At 36.8% G+C, this 20,437-nt stretch overlaps 1 protein-coding gene across 4 annotated transcripts in view; it reads left to right on the top strand.

Annotated features, from left to right (window-relative positions):
• LOC131148609 (mitotic checkpoint serine/threonine-protein kinase BUB1) overlaps window positions 1-20,437 on the top strand; it is a 41,968-nt gene that overhangs the window by 9,745 nt on the left and 11,786 nt on the right. For all 4 annotated transcript variants that reach the window (XM_058098442.1, XM_058098441.1, XM_058098443.1 and 1 more), the window contains exons 5-10: window positions 11,580-11,690; window positions 11,779-11,866; window positions 12,220-12,323; window positions 12,408-12,479; window positions 12,564-12,653; window positions 12,743-12,900. In XM_058098442.1, coding sequence (XP_057954425.1) covers window positions 11,580-11,690; window positions 11,779-11,866; window positions 12,220-12,323; window positions 12,408-12,479; window positions 12,564-12,653; window positions 12,743-12,900 — 623 coding nt within the window. The remainder of the gene's footprint in view (window positions 1-11,579; window positions 11,691-11,778; window positions 11,867-12,219; window positions 12,324-12,407; window positions 12,480-12,563; window positions 12,654-12,742; window positions 12,901-20,437) is intronic.

The following is a 20,437-nucleotide window of genomic DNA, read 5'->3' on the forward strand; positions in this document are numbered from 1 at the left end:
TTTTGTTAAGGAGATGTCTTCTCTCTTGATTATGCACTTTTTTTTTATCTAATGAATTTCTTTTTCTATAAAAAAAACTTACTGATGACTATAATACTCTTGCTAACCCTCACTTATTAACATAGCACTGACAAACTAATAATGCTAAATGACTAAAATAACCATCAACACTCCCCCTCAAGATATAATTACTCATAGCATTTTACAAATGAATTTAACACGAGCACCTCCCAAGGCTTTAATAAATAAATTAGCAAACAAATTAGAGTTCACATGAGTGGTAGTAATGAGCTTTTGCACAAGTTTCTCCTGAACAAAGTGGGAACCAACTTCAATGTGCTCTGTTCGTTCATGGAAGACTAGATGGAGGCAATATGAATGGCAACTTGATTATCACTAATTATCACACATCTACTCCATAGATTGAGAATATGGAAAACTTATTTTTTTCAACATGTTCTTCAAACAAACAAGTTCACATGTAATGTGAGTGATGACCTCATACTCTGACTCAATACTTAACCTGATCACCATAGTTTGTTGCTTACTTCTTCAAGACACCAAATTACCACCAACAAAGATACAATACTCGGTTGTGGATCTTTTGTCGGAAGGTGACTCGACTTAATCTGCATCAGTATGTCCCTGAATATGAGCGTGCCTTGATTCTGTTATAAGAGACCTCCCTTAGCTGCACCTTTGAGATATCTTAAGATGCAAATTACTACATCCTAGGTTCTTGGAGAATCAAGAAATTGACTCACAATACTTGTTCAGAAAGATATATTTGGTCGAGTGACCGTGAGATATTTGAACTTTCCAACAAATCTTTGGTATCGTCTTGGGTTGGGGCAGCAAATTACCAATATTTGACGCTTGCTTGTAGGATCCATATGTGTATCAACGGTTTGGATCCCAACATCTGAGTCTTATCTAAAAGATCAAGAACATACTTCCTCCGTGACAAGAAAATTTCCATACGAGATCTCGAAGTACTTCAATGGTCCCAAATCCTTGATTTGAAAATTAATTTGTAGGAAATGCTTGGATACCTTAATCATTATCATCAATAATCACAATATCATCCACATACTCAATAAGTAGAATCCTGTTAGATGGTGTATGACTATAAAATACAAAATGATCTACTACAAACTGTCGAAGGCCAAACTCAAGTACTACAACACTAAATAGATGAGACCATGCCCTGAGAGACTGATTTAAACCATATGATGACTTTTTGAGCTGACTCACCAAACTTGATACACCCTGAGCAACAAGCTAGGTGGTTGCTCCATGTAGACCTCTTCCTAAAGATCACCATTAAGGAAAGCATTCTTCACATCTAACTGGTGTAGAGGCTAGTGGTAGGTGATGGCTAAAGAGATAAACATATTGAGGCAAGTTCGACGACAAAGGAGAATGCGTTTGAAGAGTCCAATCCATACACTTGAGTATATCCCTTAGCAACAAGGCGGGCCTTCAATTAAGCCACAAAACCATCTGGATTGACCTTCACAGTGTACACTCAATGACAACCAATCAAAGACTTATTGAGAGAAAAAGGTATCGATTCCTAAGTATGATTATCCTATAGTGCATGCGTATTTTCTATCACTGGTTCCTCCACCCAAAATGGGATAGAGCTTCATGAATAGAATTTGGAAGAGCAAAAAAAGACAAAGTACTAACTAAACAGTAGTATGAGGGTAACAAGAAATCATAATAAAAACATTACAAATTTGATGTTGGGTACAAGTGCTTTTACCTTTTTGAATAGCAATAGGAGGATCAACCACTTAGGAGATAGGATCATCTGATAAGTGAACTAGAGGCGTAGAAGTGGAAGCTAGAGAAGGCTCTCCTTTCTTGATTCGTCGTGTGCATACTTGCAAATTAGGACGATTCAAGTGACAATAACGACTTAAATTGGATGAAGATGTAAGAGGACTGTGTAGAGAAAAAAGGTTAGGTTCGGGAAGGCTAGGTAGAGAGGGAGTGTTGGTGGGTGTGGAGGTAAGGGGAGCTATGGTGGAAAGGTTTCAAGGCCATGAGTCGAGCGAGGTGAAAGGGGGCAACTAGGGTTATGTTGCCAAGTTGTGTTGCATCCCCTTACCCTTTTTTGTGTGTTTTTTCCTATTTTTCCCCAGCTTTTTTGCAATATTAATAATGCTAGAGATAGGGGATTTAGGTGCTTTTGTGTGTGAGTGTATGGATGCTTATGTGTGATTGAATGTATTTGTTTAAAAAGGGGATTTTGATGGTTTTAAGGGAGAAATGAAAATTGTGAAAGAATTTAAGAGAGAAAAAGGAAGAGAGAAAAAGGAGAGAATAACAAAAAGAGGAGTGAAAATAAAAGAGAGAAAATAATAGAAGGGAGAGGAGAGAGGAAATGAGATAAGAGAGAAAATGAAGAAAAAGGAGAGAAAGAAAAGAGACTAAAACAAATAATAGAATAAAGAGGAAGTGAGAAAATAGAAGAAATAAAGATGAGAGATAAAAAGAAATTAAAGTAGGAATTGGATAGAAATAAAGCAAAAGCAGGTGAGAGTCTACCATTTACATCAATTCTAGCATTACTTATCTTCATATGGTATGCGCATGAGAGAACTTGTACTATGCCCATAGTGGCAAAATTTGAGGTCCACAGACGCGCAGATGAATTACGATGAGGACGTTGGTAGTTGCAGTATAAGAGAATGTCTGAATGTCATGTTCCTAGATCCATGACTTGTGTAGGAGACCTTGATGGAAGCTCGGGGCGGGGGTGTGATACACTTATGGATGTGTTTGATAAAGTCCATATGAACCATATATTTGGTTACAAAGGTGTTTTAGACTTATTATAGGAGTCAATATAACCTAATGGGAGAGCTTGGGGATCACAAGAAAATATTATGTTAAATTTAAAACTTTAGCTTTTGGGATGAGGTTGGTTATTTGTACGAATTTTGTGCTCCAAAATGGATGGTGGGAGGTGATTTTAATGTGGTGAGGTTTCCTCGAGAGAAGAAAGGAGGACTATGTTGAGTTTTGACTCTTTTATCAGGGAGTGTGGTTTAAGTGACCTTCCTCTTGATAATGCTAATTTTACGTGGTCGGTGGGTGGGGCCAAAGTGGTGGTAAGTATGCTTGATAGATTCCTTTTTTGTATAGACTGGGAGGACAAGTTCCCCAGTCTCTCTGAATCTATTTTACCTAGGCCCAGTTTTGATCACTTTTCCATCTTGTTGGAATTGAGAAATTTTTCTTGGGGACCTACGCCTTTTAGGTTTGAAAATATGTGGTTGGATCATAGTTCTTTTTAGCCCTTAGGAATTCTTGGACTGAGGATGTGGAAAGGTGTTAGGAAGGCTATAGATTCATGAAAAAATTTAAAAGGTTAAAAAGAAGTTGAAAGATTGGAATAGGAAGGTGTTTGGAGACTTAAGGTTTAGAAAGGCGAGTATCTTAGGAGAGTTGGTTGAGTTAGATAGGAAGGAAGAAGATAATACTCTATCAAGGGAGGAAGAGATGAGAAAAGTTTCTTTGAAGAATGAGTTGGAAAAGGTGATTTTCAAGGAAATGAGAAGTTGGAGGCAAAAGATGAAGTTTAAATGGGTCAGAGATGGCGATAGTAATTTTAAATTTTTTCATAGGATAGTGATAGGGAAAATGAGGAAGAATTTGATGAGGGAGTTGGTAGTGGATAGGGGATAATTATAATTGATCATAGTCAAATTGCTGCTGAAGTCGTTGAATTTTATTTTTATTGTATTGTTGGGACGATGTTAGCAGATCTATGATTGAAGGATTAGAGTGGGACCCTTTATTTGACAAGGAAGTGGGTTGGTTGGAAAGACCTTTGGAAGTGAGGGCCAAGGTTTCTGGGATGGAGAGGGATAAGGCTCCAGGACTGGATGGTTTTAATGTTTCTTTCTTCCAAGATTGTTGGAAGGTGGTTAAGGATGATTTGTTTAAGGTCTTTAATGAATTTTACGAGAATGGGATTTTAAGCAAGAGAATCAATCCCACTTTCATAACCTTTGTGTCGAAGAAGAATTAATTTATTAATATATCAAACTATATACCTATTGGCTTAGTTTCCAATGTTTATAAAATCATCAAATAAATCTATTAAGATATAAAACTATAGGCCTATTAGCTTAGTCTCCAGTGTTTATAAAATTATCACGAAAGTGTTACCTAATAGGCTGCATACAGTGCTTGATAGGACTATTTCCAAGGCTTAGAGTGATTTTGTGGGGGATAGGCAAATTGTGGATGCCATTTTGGTTGCTAATGAGGTTGTGGAGGATATTCGCAGAAAACAAAGAAGGGTACCATCTTTAAATTGGATTCTGAGAAAGCTTATGATAAAGTGAATTGGGAGTTTGTGGATAAGATTTTGTGAGGAAGGGGTTTGGGGATAGTTGGTGGGGTTGGATTAGAGGCTGTCTAATTAATGTGAGCAAATCGGTATTAGTTAATGGTGTGTCTAAATCTTGGTTTAAGGCCACGAGAGGGATTAGGGAAGGAGACCGTCTTTCCTTGTTTTTGTTTGTTTTAGTGGATGATTTTTTGAGTAGGATGGTGGATAGGGAAGTGGATAGAGGTTTAGTGAAAGGCTTGAAAGTGAGGAGAGAGAGGGTCAAGGTTTCACGCCTTCAATTTGGTGATGATAATATCTTTTTTCTAAAGGATCATAAACCATCCTTTAAGAATATTTTGGGTCTTCTTCACGTTTTTGAGAAGGTTTCTGGGCATAAGATGATTATGGGTAAGAGCGGTATCACAACTATCAATATGGCTGCTGAGAATGTTAGGGAGCTATTTGTGGAGGTGGGTGTAGTGTTTTGGATTGGCCGTTGTCCTATCTTGGGGTTCCTTTGGGGGGTAATCCTAGATCTGTTAGCTTTTGGGATCCTTTTGTGGAAAGGGTTTCTAAAAGACTGGATGGGTGGACAGGTGCTCTTTTTTCTCTTGATGGTAGAATTACTCTTAGCTATGCTTGTCTTTCTAGTATCCCCTTATATTTCCTTTTGATTTTTAAGATTCCAGCAGGGGCTGTTAATATAATTGAGAAGATTAAGAGAAATTTTTTTTTGGTCGGGGGTAGGGGGTACTAGGGATCATCTGGTGGTCAGGGAGTGATGGGAAGGTCTAAACAGAAGGGTGGTTTGGGTGTTGGAAATCTAGTATCCAAAAACACAACCCTTTTGGCTAAATGGCTTTAGCAGTTTCTGCTTGAGAATTCCTTTCTGTGGCATTTGGTTGTTAAAAGTAAGCATGAGTTAGATGAGAATGGGTGGGATACTAATTTGAGATTTAGATGTTCTTTGGAGAGCCCATGGAAAGCTATCTCTAAGAGTTATTCCCTCTTGATTCCCCATATAAAATTTCTGATGTGTAGAGGTAGTAATATCCAGTTTTGGAAAGATCCTTGGTCGGGGAATGTAGATTTGTCCACTTCTTTTCTGTGCATTTTTCACTTAAGCTCAGGGCAGGATAAATTCATTTCTTCTTTTGTTGTCGATTTAGGTGGTCCTTTGCCTTTTGGGGTTTTCCACTTCTGCAGATTGTTAAATGATTGGGAGATGGGAAAGCTATCCTCTTTGCTAGCCTTTTTAAATAACTGCCATTTTTCTTTAGAGGAGGATAGACGGTCTTGGTCTATGGATCCTTCAGGGGTTTATTTGTGTAAATCTTTTTGAGATTTTCTGAATAGGTCTAATTTTTCTTTTTTGCTTTACAGTTCCATTTGGAAGGCCAAAGTCCCCTTTAAAATTAAGGCTTTTTATCTGGTTGGTTGTGCCTGATTGAATTAATACCAATAACTTGCTGCAGGTTGGGAGACCTTTGAAAGCTTTATCTCTAGACCTATGTGTGCTCTGCTTTAATTGTTTAGAATCATGATCGCATTTGTTCATTCATTGTGGTAATGCTTGGAGTGTTTGGAATAAACTATTTGGTATTTTAGCCAATGTTGGGTGAGTTCTAAGACAGTGGAGGATTTTTTGGCAGTGGATTTTGCTGGGTTTGGCAGAAAAAAGGAAAGTGCAGTGCTTTGGAAATGTGCTGTTTTTTTTTTTTGGTTGTTTTTAGGGGTTGGGGATGGAGTGTAATGCGCACTTTTTTCTAGGGAAGAAGTCGGCTCAGGTGCTGGTTTGGGAAAAGATACATTATTTAGCTTCTCTTTGGTGTGTGGGACAAGGGAATTTTAAAGGGGTGAGCTTTTCTAGTATTCCTTGCGATTGGCATTGTGTTGGAATGTTAGTTCGTCGTGGTTTTTTTTTTTCCTTAATGTATATTCTTATTCTATTAATGAATTCCTATTTTGTTATCAAGAATTTTTTTTTTATCAAATATTTTTGATCCTAAGCATTGGGAAGGTTAACATTGAAAAACATGTATTCAAATATTAGATATTGAACAATTAAAATAATTCAGATTTTAAATTCAGTGCTTGGTTCAAGTTTAATTCAGAATTGGTTCACCAATCAAATTTGAATCTGATGTTCAACCCCGCACACTTAGTTTTGCCAAACGCCCCTAATGCTCAAAATAATTTCAATTTAAAATTTGAAGCATAGGAGCCCAGGAGGGAGTGCCAAGAGCATGTGAGGCTGGATAATACTTGTCTCAAGAAACGAATTTTTCATTTCGAATAAAACTTCTAAGCTCAAAGTCAATCTATGCCTGGAAATTTTCATAGATAATCACAGCATGGCTATTTCGGCTTCCAGATCATAAAATTACTCATATTACTTCAATTATAATATAAAATATTTTCCAAGTATAAATCAACTACAATATTTTAAAATTAATTAATCATGCTCAAAGACAGATTTTAAAACTCATATCATAATTAGGTAATCAAAATTAATCAAGAATGTAATAATAATCGTTTTATTTTCATCAGTTTTAGATGATAGGTGCAGTATCACAATGTCCATCGAAAGATGCAATAGATTGTCACTGCATTTGTATGGTACAATGCATTGATAGGAAGGTATGACACATCTACCATGTCTACAGGAAGGCATTATGCATCTAATGGAGAGACCGCATCTATCGGCAAGTATTACGCTTCTAATGGAGAGACTTCATCTATAGACAGCTGCTACACGTCTAATGGAGAGACTGCATCTATAGGCAAGTATGACATGTTGATGTAGGACAAGAAGCAAGACCTTGGGAAGATCCTTGTTGGAGAATAATTAAGAAGAATCGGGTCAAGGGATTGTTGTGTCTTGTTAGCAGTTTATTATGTGTTTAGTTTAATTTGCATACTATTATATGCATTTGGGGGTTTGTTTGTAATATTTGTGTGTTTTAGGGTTATGTAAATTAATGTTGTTTTTGGGGTATATGTGTAATTTCATGTGTGGGGTTTTCTCATATAGAAGTTGGTTGTTGAATTTGAATTTGAAGTGAACGTGTGATTTTCCCCTTGTATCTCCTCTATCTCTTCCCTTTCCTTCTTCTTCCCTTCTCTTTTACATTTACTAATGGCTTCAAATCCTTAAAGCTGCCCCTTGCATTCCCTTGTATCACCTCTATCTCTTCCCTTTCTTTCTTCTTCCCTTCTCTTTTACATTTACTAATGGCTTCAAATCCTTAAAGCTGCCCCTTGCATTCTTCTTTTCTTCCTTCTCTTCTCTCTGATTTTCTCCTAGTCTCCCTTATTTCTGTCTCTCGTATTCTCTGATTTGATTTCTTGTTCTCTGATATGAAATTTCAGTAAAAAAAAAACAGTTATGAATTTTTTTGAAAATTCCTGATGTTTCCCAATTCTTTGAACACCACTTTCCAGAGACCATCCTGCAACACCATCCATCCCAATGAAAACAGAAATCCCCGAAACCCTTCCCCTCAATTTCACCATCTGACCAGCCGTGTCACCCCATGTGCTGGAGATAAATTCCCTAGACATTGGTCTTCCCAAATCCCAGGCTTCTTGTGCTTTTTGCATCAGACAGCCACTACCATTGCAATCTTCTCCCCCTGATCTACCCTCATTTGGAGTTTCATCGTCAGAGGTGCCTCGCCAGTGGTGCATGTGCCACATGAAGCATGGTCTGCAAGTAGGAATCTGCCATAGATTTTTCCTGGTTCTAGATTCACGAGGAATTGCTCCAGTCATGATATTTTGGGTTCTCTGCATGATACTTTGATCTACAGTATGATATTTTGATTGCAGGCACAATATATTGCAATCAAGTGCAATAATTTGCACGAAATGCTAGAAATTGCCACTGCCAGTATTAAAAATCAGGTTTTGTGGCTACAATTTGTGAGTTTTCTAAGTGATTTCTTTCATTTCTACGTGATACTCAAGATTAAAGGTGACTTGAAGATAGTTCTTGAAAATTGAGAGTCAAATTGTGGTTTTAGATGAGTAGAATGTTTTGAGTACCTTTGGTGATATATAGTAGCAGTGGGTATATGCACTAGTCCAGCAATATGGTGATTGGACAAAGTATTGCAATCTATTATACCTTGGGCACAAATTCAAGCTTTTCCAAACCTTTCTCAAGTGTAGAGGGAATGTCTGCACAATCTTGATGGAAGATGCCCTATGAATATGGTTTCTACAAACAGGGTCTCACTCGTATACAACTTTTCCAGAACCTCACCTAGAGCCTCATAGGATATCTTGGATTGATAACATTACCTTACATGTTTGTGAAAGATGTTCAATTCATATCCAGATGGATGATTATTTTGATATAATGTTTGGTGTGATATCATACCTATGAATGTTGGCCACGTACTCCTTGGTTCTCCTTAGTTTAAAGATTTTTTTTAAATAGATTTTAGTGCACTAACCATAAGACAGAGAATGTCAAGCAGTCACATATGGGCAAAATTAAGGCATTTGGAGTTGCTCAATTTTAAGATATTGCGATGTTTTCTACAAGTATTTTTTAGTAAGTCCCAAAGTAGTAGATTTTGGGAATCTTAAGAATTGTAAAGGTAATATTTTTGTTTTATTGGATTTCCTCAGTTTATTTTCTCAATTACCATGTATGCTAGGTGTCACAGGGCCGTCAGGGCGACAACGTAAACAAAATAAATTTTATTTGTTGGGGGGGGGGGGTGTGGTGGCTAAACGTCATATCTGTAATGTAATTTAAACTCTTTTGAGTGGATCCATCTAGTGTTGCCTTGTTGGATGAATGATATAAGTAGAACCTTTCATAATGTGAACCATGGTGCTTGTTTGCTGTGTATGCTATTGTGTGATGTCTACTTATGTTTATACCTCTTGCTCCTATGCCCTTATGGTTGCATATCATGGAGAAAATGCAGGCAAAATATCATGGGGCAATTGCCAACAATCATAGAACTAATAACATGTTAAAACTGCTTAATATTACTCTGATTCATTTGGACATCCTAATAGAGCATGTAATGATGGAAAAAAAAAATGTTAATGTTGGAGAAAAAAGAAAACACTTGTTGAGATGTTTGCTGACCCAGAGTTGAAAGCCAAGCTGTTGAATTAGCATAGGGCCTGAGAAAATAAGAGTTGTGCCAAAATTGGCACCTAAGCCCAAAGAATTCACAGGAGAAGCTGAGAAGATGGAAATTGTAAAGAGTGAACGGCCCATGGAAGATAAGTCTGCTGACTTCAAGGTTGAAAGCACGAGCAAGACTGCATACATGGAATTATAATTCTTTATTTATTTGTCTTCAATGACTGCCGATTTGCTTTCCTATATACTTTTGATGCATGCAGATTATATTGTTTATCTATGAGATTGCTTGATTCTTTCGTTATTTATCCTTGAAATGTTTCAAATTCAAGGCTGAATTTTCTTCAACAAGGGGAGAATGATGGGGAACCTCAAAGCTTATGTACAAGCAACATCAATGCATTTTACTCAATCTTATGACATTGATATATTATTTTTTTCCCTATTTTTGTGATACTTTCTAATATTATTTTTAGTAGGTCCAAAATTAGTAGCTTTTAGGAATCTAGCTGTTAGGGAAGTAGTATTTTAGTTTTATTCAATTTACTTATTTTCTTTTGTTGACTATCAAACACCCTAGGACTATAAATATATGACTGTAAGAGATTTTTTGTGGAGTTGAATAGGACAAATTGAGTTTAAGTTATTAGGTTTATCCCTTGTGAGTAAGGACGGAGGTCTTGCGTCACCACATGGATAGGTGGTGCCTGCATTTTGGCATCCTTATTGCACTCTTACTTGCAATGATCAAAGAGAAAAATGCTCTTACTTTGAAGGAACTAAGTTTTGGGCATTCAGACCTCATAGATGTGTGTAAATTGTGATCAAGTTTCTTATGGTAAAGAAAAAAACTAAAATGAATTTTTTTTTTCTTTTTAAAGTTAAGCTTAATATGGTAGGCAATATTATTATAGCTAGTCTTTTTTCTTTTCATTTTTCTTTTTATGTTTTTATTTTTCTCTAAAATCTAACTTGCTGGGACTGATATTTGTCTCAATACATTTGTTGTTCAAGTTGATTGAGAACCAGCATAGCCAGCCTCAACTATAGATAGTTCATGGACCATTGACTGAGGCTTTCTATTCTTGTTTTGTACTTGAATGTTTTCATCGACTTGTCTCTGTATGCATGTAGTTTTGATGGGATTCATAAATATGTTAGCTTGATGTTGTCTTTGAAAGCTGCATTTTTGCACAAATGTATGATTATTCTAGAATATGACAACGAAGTTAACAATATTCCAAAAGAAAAAAGGATAATATTTTAGAAAATTTCTGTGCATGGAATAGGAATGAGATCAATCTTCCTGAACCATCTGACTGGGACTTTAATAAAGGGTTTGCAGAATTTTCAGTCAGAAAACAGCATATACAAATAATTGACATGGGATCCCTCAGGTGCCGGGCCATGTTTTCTGCTTGAAAATCATGTTTGTAAGAAACAGTTCCTTTTTTTTTTTAATTTTTAATTTTAACATTTGTAGAAATTATAACGAAAAATATTCGGTCAGGATTCATATCATAGTCATCTGACAAATTTTACGCTGGCTTTCAGTGACCTAATGCAATCCTCCTCCTTTACTCAGGCTTGGGACCGGCTGTGTGTGAAAAAATTAGGATATTAAGTGCATCACAGGCAGAGTTATTTGTAGAAATTATACTTTCTAAATAACTGCTGTAAGTTTTAAAATTTAAGAATTTCATTTGGTCAGGTCATTTGCTCATTCTAAGGCTTTATGTCTTGGTGTTCGTTGATCACAGAATCCTCACCAATAATCATAGCAGGTGTCATATCTTTGCAGACAGGGCCCACAATCATAAAATCAAAGGCAGCATCCTCATTACAAATTGTCTATTTTGTGGATATGTTTGTATACTCTTTTGGAACTAATGCATCGGTTTCTGTTAAATTTTACCAGCCTATTGTGTATTCTTAAACATCATATTATGCCATTTTTTTTCTTCATTTGGATATTCTATTGTTGAATCTCAATTTCCTACTTCATAGCAGAGTTTGGTGACCTGTAGATTTCTAGTGTTTCTCTTCTGAGATTTTTTAAACAGTGGTGGTTTTATACCTGTGGGCTGTGAGATTGATCCTTGTGCATTTTTTTTGTAGATTTATGTTAGTGAATCTGTCAAGCCTGGAAAAGAATATGTTAATCCTTGGTCGAATACCACTATTGAGGCTCTATTAAAGAAGATGAAGCATCAAATCTTGAAATATGACGTAAGAAAATTTATTAATGGCGTGATTTCACAATTAGAAATTGAATTATTTGTTGAGCTTTTGCTCACTTTTGTGATACTTGTTTCAGGGATACCATCCTAGTGCTAAGGCTTACCCCAAAAAAATGGCTTTATCTTCTTTGCGGAACTTGTCTAGAAATAAGGTTATTGATATAGGTGATTCCTTTTTCATGTTTCAATTAAAAACATCTTCTCAGTATTTTATTTTTTAGTATTTTTTTTGCTGCTCACATTAGGGACTTGTTTTTATTGTAAATATGTTTTTGTTCTTTGTTCATGTTTGAAGTACAATTATAAATTCTGAGAAGCTAGTGAAGGGTCTTAGCTGTCAAGCATCTGATTTGTGTTCTGTTTTAGGCATTCCAATGTGATTGAACAGTGAACACATAGCGTTTCTTGGTTGATAAATGAAACGCTGCCATTATAATATTGGGATTTGGTGGTGGCCGAAATCATATTTGAGGAAATTTATTTTAAGAATTATAACTGTTTCTGATATGAATGCCAAGGTTCAAAGAAGTACCAGATCAAGGGTTGTGCTGGTCAGGGTGGATTTGCTTCAGTATTTAAAGCATATGTCAACAGTAATCCAGATGAAGTCGTTGCATTGAAGGTAATTCTTACTTCTATTGACCAATTCTCTTAATGTGCATCAATTCTTGTTGGATACCCTCATAGTTCGTACAATCTTTTGCAGATACAGAAACCTGCTTTCGCCTGGGAGTTCTACATGTATCGTCAACTTGACATGCGTATTCCAGATAGTGAAGTATGTCATCTCCTGGTGTTCATATTAGTTGTTCTATTCTTAGTTTTGAAATACCACTTGCTCTTAATTTCCTCATTTTATTAGAGACCAAGCTTTGGAGCTGCACAGAGATTGCACCTTTATTCTGACTACAGCATACTAGTCTGTGATTATTTATCTCATGGAACACTTCAGGTAGGTATATTAAATTTTGTAGTTGCTTTAGTTTAATCACTCCATTTCATTCTATTGTGACACTTGTGTTTTGTGAACACTTAGTGCAGGATGCTATCAACTCTTACGTGGTTGTGGGTGGGTTTATGGAAGAAGTGCTATGTATTTATTACACCATAGAGATGTTATATATTCTAGAAACTCTGCATGGTGTTGGCATCATTCATGGTGATTTCAAGCCCGATAATCTACTTATCCGCTATGCTAGGTAATCCAAACTTTATTGTGGTTTGTAACCCTTGCAATGTTATACTTAGTTTTATGAACACTGGAATGAATGACTTTTATTTCCCAATTTTCACACATTCAAGTTGTAGTAGACGTTTTGTCATCTTAAAAAAAATTTAGGCATCTATAAAAAAATATAGACATTCATGTTAGGATCCCTAAATCAATTGGATTTCTAATTAATGTGTTAAGATTCCTATATCAATTGGAATTTTCTATTTAATGATAGGATTCCCAAATCAATTGAGATTTATAATTAATGTGTTATGACTCCCAAATCAATTGGGATTCTACTTAATGTTAGGATTATTTAATGTTGGGATTTTTATTTAATGTGCTATGATTCCCAAATCAATTAGGATGGAGTCTATTAAGAGGAATTGGATTGGTATATTTTACATTCCTAATAGGAATAAGGTTCCCTACTCCTATAAACTACTTATTACATTTTCCCATAAAGAGAGAGAAGATGATGCCTTTATGTAAACTAATCATAGGGAGCAGCCATATATGCGCGAACGAGGTTACCAAGGAGAGCGTGATCATGATCCTTCTCATATGAAGGTGGAATTTCCTCGATGGGAACATTGATGACCCTATTGGTTGGGTTTCTTTCACCACATTCCAAAAACATCTAAAGTTGAGATTGCTTCTATTAATCTATATGGTGAGGCTATTCAATGGTATGACTAGTTTGAAGCTTGTTCTAGAATGCCTTTATGAGAAAAAATTGTTTTTGGATCACTTGTCTGTTTTGGGCCCACTAAATATGACAATATTGGAGAGCTTTCCAAAATATGGCAAACTAGCACTGCCTTGGAGTACCACTATCAAATAGGACTAAAGATTGGAATGAAAGCCAACTAGTCAGTATTTTTATTGAAAGTCTCCTATCAGACATTAGGCGGGAGGTCAAATGTGTTTGCCACAGACTATGAATATTACAATTTCCTTTGCATGGTTAGAAGAAGAGAAGTTGGAAGAAGAACAAATTCACTCCAACAAGATCATTAGCAAGCAAAATGTCAGGCACACTATTACACCACTTGCTCGTCACAGTCCTCTTGCCAACAATTAACTTAGGAGGAACTTAAAGAGCAAATGACAAAAGGTTTGTGTTAGCATTGTGAAGAAAAGTAGCATAAAGGGCATTGTTGCAAAAAAGGACGACTCTTAATTATTGAACCAGTAGAGGAGTTAGAAGTGGTTGAGGATGTCCCCCCTTATTTAGATTAGGACGAGGTATGAAATTTGATGATAATGATGAATCTGCTACTTCTTTAGTTCATGTTTTAGCTGGTTATGCTAATCCTCTAACCATGAAAATTAGTAGCTTCCTAAAACACCAACTTGTTACTATCTTAATTGATTCGGGTAGCACTAATAATTTCATGGACACTTAAATTGCTAAATAGTTAACCTATCTTGTGGAGCAGTGTGACAAGTTTGATGTGAAGGTTGCAGATGGAAGGACCTTAAGATGTTAGAGCAAGTGTTTGAAGGTTAAATTTACGATGCAAAACCATGGATTGTGTGTTAATTTCTTTCTATTACCACTAAAAGATTATGAAGTGGTTTTGGGAATTAAATGGTTAAGGACTTCAGGTGATATAACTTGGAATCTCTCTAAATTTGTTATGAAGTTTGTCATGAATGGCCAAAGAGTGACTTTTAAAGGCAAACATAATGGTAATGTCACTATAGTTTCAAGCCATGGTATGGAGAGGCTCCTTAAAATGGAGCGACATGGTTGCTTGGTATAACTTCGAGCACCAAAGGAGTTACAACATCAATTTGGCTAGGATGAAGGGCTAGAATCCATTATATCAAAATTTTCTGACCTATTTGCAGAGCCTCAAGGATTGCTATCTTAGTGAACGTATGATCATTGCATTCCTTTATTGCTAGGTAGTGCCCCTACTAATGTTTGCCATTATCACTATCCTTATTTTCAGAAAGTATAAATAGAAAAATAGTGAAAGAAATGTTAGATGTTGGCATAATTCATCCAAGGGTTAGTTCATGTTTTTATTCAATCTTATTGGTGAAGAAGAAGGATGGCTCTTGGCAGACCACAAATGTGTGTTGATTATCGAGCACTGAACATGAACGCTGTAAAGGATAAATATCCTTTCCTTGTAGTGGATGAATTGTTAGATGAGTTGAGAGGTGCCCAATAGTTCACCAAACTTGACTTGAGATCCAACTATCACTAGATTTGGGTACACAAGGATGGCATTCAGAAGATAGTGTTTAGAACTTACAGTGGCCACTACGAGTTCTTGGTTATGCCTTTTGGGTTAACCAATGCACATTCAACCTTCCAAAGTCTCATGAATGACATTGTCCAACCTTATTGGAAATCAAAATAGGTTTTTTGTATTTCTTGAATGAATAATTTGTACAAGCTGATACATTATCCTCATAATACAACTAGGTTTGCTAAAAAAGGAAACTATCTCCTAAAATAATCTCTCTCAATAATATACAATTCTCTACATAAATATACCCTAAATCACTCCAAGACACACGAGATTTCTCCACTCCCCCTCAAGTTGGATCATAGATATTGATCATTTCCAACTTGCAGATGAAATTATCAAAACTTTGTCGGGCTAACCCTTTGGTAAAGATGTCTGTTATTTGTTCTTTGGTAGGAACATAAGTCATACAAATGGTTATTTCTTCAACCTTTTCTTTGATAAAGTGTCGGTCCGCTTCTACATGCTTAGTCCTATCATGTTGAACATGATTGAGAGAGATACTGATGGGTGCTTTGTTATCACAGTAGAGTTTGATAGGAAATTTCATCGTGATCTGTACTTCTTCCTAAAGTTTCCGTAACCACAGTCCTTCACATATCCCTTGTGCAACTGCCCTAAACTCAGCTTCAACACAACTTCGAGCCACTACATTTTGTTTTTTACTCCTCCAAGTCACTAAATACGAAGGTGCAATATCCGGTGGTAGACCTTCTATCTTCCATTGATCCTGCCCAATCAGCATCTGTGAAAACTTCTACTTCCTTGCTTTCATACTTCTTGAAGAAGAGTCCTTTTTCAAAGAACCCTTGAGATACCTGAGAATCTTGTACACAACCTTTAGGTGAGTCTCCTTTGGTGAATGCATGTGTTGGCTTACTACACTTACAGCAAATGCAATGTCGGGTCTGGTATGTGATAGATAGATTAGTTTACCAACCAATCTTTGATACCTCTCCTTTTCAACCAATATTCCACAGTCTTCAACTCTCTTTACTGCTTTAATGGGGGTTCCACTAGGTTTTCATCCAAGCATGTCAGTTTCGGTTAGGAGATCAAGGATATACTTTCGCTGAGAGACACTGATACCCTTTTTTGATCTAGCAACTTCCATTCCCAAGAAGTACTGCATTTGTCGCAAGTCTTTAACTTCAAACTCAACAACTAGGACTTTCTTCAATCTTTTCATCTCCACTGTATCATCTCCAGTTAGGATTATATCATCAACATACACAATTAGAATTGTTTTCTTCCCACTTTCAGACTATTTGAAAAACATAGTGTGATCTGATTGCCCTTGTCAATATCCTTGGTTCTTTATCACCTTCGCAAATCTGTGGAAACATGCTCTAGGAGATTGCTTGAGTTCCATACAGGGACTTCTTGAGTTTACATACTCTGTTTTCTTCACTTTTCTTATTGAAACTTGGTGGTATCGTCATGTAGACTTCTTCTAACTCGCCATTTAGAAATGCATTCTTAATGTCGAGTTGCTGAAGTGGCCAATCCAAGTTGGCTGCCAGGGACAGGAGAACCCGAACTGTATTCAATTTTGCTAGTGGTGCAAACGTCTCCGTGTAGTCAATGCCACAAGTTTGTGTAAACCCTTTTGCAACAAGATGGGCTTTATATTGTTCAACTGTCCCATTAACTCTATATTTCACCGTGAAGACCCATTTGCAGCCTATTGGCTTCTTACCTCTCGGCAAATTCATAACATCCCAAGTTCCATTCTTTTCTAGGGCCTGCACTTCCTCCATGACGGCTTACCTCCATTCAGGAATCTCCAAGGCTCCCTGGATATTCTTTGGAATTTTTATCCTATCAAGGTTAGAGGTAAAAGCACGATACCTTGTAGACAGAGTTTTATAAGACATGAATTTTGAAATGGGATGGAGAGTACATGACCTAGTTTGTTTCTTGAGAGCAATGGGTAAATTGATGTCATCAGGTGCAGACTTATCAGAAGGAAGCTCATGGCCATTTGAATCTATTACCTAATCGGGATTGCGCGTGGACTCATGGTTGCTCGGAGCTATCACTTGTTCCAACTCTCTTGGTGCCTCAAGTATGAGATTATCCGTATTCTTTGATTTTGGCTTCCTTGAGTAAACAAGTATCGCCTTGTTATTTTGTTTTTCTGCATCTCCCCCTGAGTTTAAGTGGTTTTTTGTACATGATAGATTAGGAAATGGTGTAATGACAGTGGTGTTGATAGACTCAATGTATGACACATATTCATCAATAGAGAAATCAAAGGACCGATTTTCACTCTAATTCTCCCCCTGAAGAGAGGGCTTTTGGAAGTAAGGAGTGGTTTCAAAGAACGTGACATCAAGGCTAGCAAACAATTTTTTTGTGACAAGATCATAACATTTGTAGCCTTTCTGAGTAGGAGAGTAACCAATAAAAACACACTTAATGGCGCGAGGTTCCAATTTATCCTTATTGTGAGCATGAACATGTAAAATGCAGTACACCCAAACATTTTTAGGGAGAGATTAGAGCTGAGCTGAGATTTGGGAAAACATTCTTGGAATTTTTAGAGAGAAGTGGCAAAAGAAAGAACACGACTAGGCATTCTATTAATGAGATATGTAGCTGTTAAAATGGCATTGCCCCAAAAATATTTTTTCATATTTGTAGTGAACACCAGTGTCCGAGCTACTTCAAGAATATGCCTATTTTTGCGTTCGGAAACCCCATTTTGTTGAGGGGTATCAACACCGGAACTTTGATGGATGATTCCATTTTCTTGAAGATAATTTCCCAAGATATTATTGAAACATTTTGTACCATTATCAGTACACAAGATTTGAATGTGAGTTTGAAATTGTGTTTGAATCATTGAGTGGAAATTGATAAAAATAGAATGGACTTCAGTTTTATTTTTTAATAAGTCAATCCAACAAATACGAGTGTGATCATCAAGAAAAGTAACACACCATTGAGAGTGTGAGGGCCCCCCATAAATCACTGTGAATCATAGTGAAAGATCTGGATGGTTTGTATGTGGATTTTGGAAAGGAATTATATTGGTGTTTTGCAAGTTCACAAATCTCACACTGAAAATCAGAAGACGTCTTATTTGAACAAATGGAAGGAAATAAATGTCTAAAGTATTGAAAATTTGGATGACCCATCATAGAATGCCATAACAAAATTTCACTATCCATAGAAACAAATGCAGAATCAAAAATTGCAGTTTGACATTGTTCACTCATATTCGCCTCCTCAAAGTAGTAGAGTCCCTCGCACTCCTTAGCACTGCCAATCGTCTTCCCCGATGATAGGTCATGGAAAACACAGTGAGAGAAAACGAATTTAGCAGAACAATTGGAATCTTTTGTCAACTGGCTAATGGATAACAAATTGCAAGATAGCTTAGGGACATGTAGGAAAGATTCTAGAGTTATAGAGTCAGAGATTCGAATACTCCCTTTGCCTGCAACAAATGAGAATGATCCATCTACAATTTTAACTTTCAAATTTCTAGCACAAGGTGAATAGGATGAGAACAGATGATAGGAATCGGTCATATGATCAGAGGCACCATAATCAATTATCCATGGTGATTTGTAATGAGAGATGGTATTTAAGGCTGTCAAAAAATTACCTCGGTGGGCTAAAGAACCAGAAGGAATACTTGTGGAAGACTGACTCAATGCTTGAATGGTAGAGACCATTTTATAGAGTTGCTCCAATTGTTCTGGATTGAATGTGCCACTTGAAGTGGAATTATTATTTTTCTCACCTTGTGGTTTCTCGGCTTGGTTATCAATAGCAGCTTGGTAGCCACGGTTTTTGGGATTCTGTCACGGCTTTCAATCTGCAGGCTTCCCATGTATTTCCCAGCAATTATCTTTTGAGTGGCCCGACTTGTGGCAGTGCTCACACCAGGGTCTTCCTTTCTGCGTTTTTTGGTTTGTCCCAGCAAGAGTTCCTCTTGAAATGAGGGCATACATTTCGGGCCCATTGTTTCTGATAAGAATTGGCTCCTTCAACATCACTTTGCGCCGGTTCTCCTCTCGCCTCACCTCTGAGAAAACTTCCCAAGTTGAAGGCAGAGGACATCGACCGAGAATCCTCCCTCGCACCTCGTCCAAGTCTCGGTTGTGTCAGGCCAAAATTTCATGGAGTTCACCAGCCACACAGTCACCATGGAGTTCTCTGACTTCCACTTCTGCAGAGCTGCAGCTTTGGTTGAGGCGGGCTTCTTCTTCTCCCCGGTAAGGTAGCCTAACTTTCCTTTTCCGTCAATCACGAGTTTGATTGACTTAGCCCATTGAGGGAAATTCTTTCCGTTTAGTCTCTCCACTGAGAGTGGGAAGGACGAGCTGTCTAGCCCATTCGAATTCAAGGTGGAGGTGGCTTCAGTCTCACGTTGAGAGCTTTAGAGGTGCTCGACCCTCTGCTATTGACGGCTCCTTCTGCCATCGTTAATTAGGATTATAGAAACCCTAGCTCTAATACCATGAAATCATAATAGGTTTTCTGTATTTCTTGAATGAATAATTTGTACAAGTCGATACATTATACTTATAATACAATTGGGTATGCTAAAGATGGAAACAATATCCTAAAATAATCTCTCTCAATAATAGACAATTCTCTACATAAATATCCCCTAAATCACTCCAAGACGCTCGAGATTTCTACACTTACCTAGGTAAGTTTGTTCTCATATTTTTTGATGATATCCTGATATATAGCTCATCTTTTGATGATCATTCAGGTTATTTGCGAACTGTACTCACCACTCCTCGTGAGCATAGTTTATTTGTGAAGAAATATGAATGTAGCTTTACTTAATTGCATGTAGAATACCTTGGGCATATTGTTTCCCAAGGAGGTGTTTTAGTTTACCCTTTTAAAATACAAATGATGACAGACTGGTCTATTCCATAGACAATCAAAATGTTGCTAAGATTTTTGGGGTTGATTGGTTACTATCGCAAGTTTGTCAAAGATTATGGAAGTATTAGTGCTCCATAGACTGGGTATTGAAAAACGATGCATTCAAATGAAGTGAGGAAGTTGAGAAGCCTTTGCCAAGCATAAGCACACAATGTTCACCACACTAGTTCTTGCCTAGCTAGATTTCAACAAGGTGTTTATCATTGAGTTTGATGCATCAAGATCAGTTTTTCTAACTCTTCTCAAGGATTAAGGAATGAGATAACGTTACTTGTTGCTTCAAGTGAGAATCAAAAATGTCCATTGTAAACTAACACATTTATAGACGTCTATCATCTA

The sequence above is a fragment of the Malania oleifera genome, chromosome 2, assembly GCF_029873635.1.
Source record: "Malania oleifera isolate guangnan ecotype guangnan chromosome 2, ASM2987363v1, whole genome shotgun sequence".
Classification (NCBI taxonomy): domain Eukaryota; kingdom Viridiplantae; phylum Streptophyta; class Magnoliopsida; order Santalales; family Ximeniaceae; genus Malania; species Malania oleifera.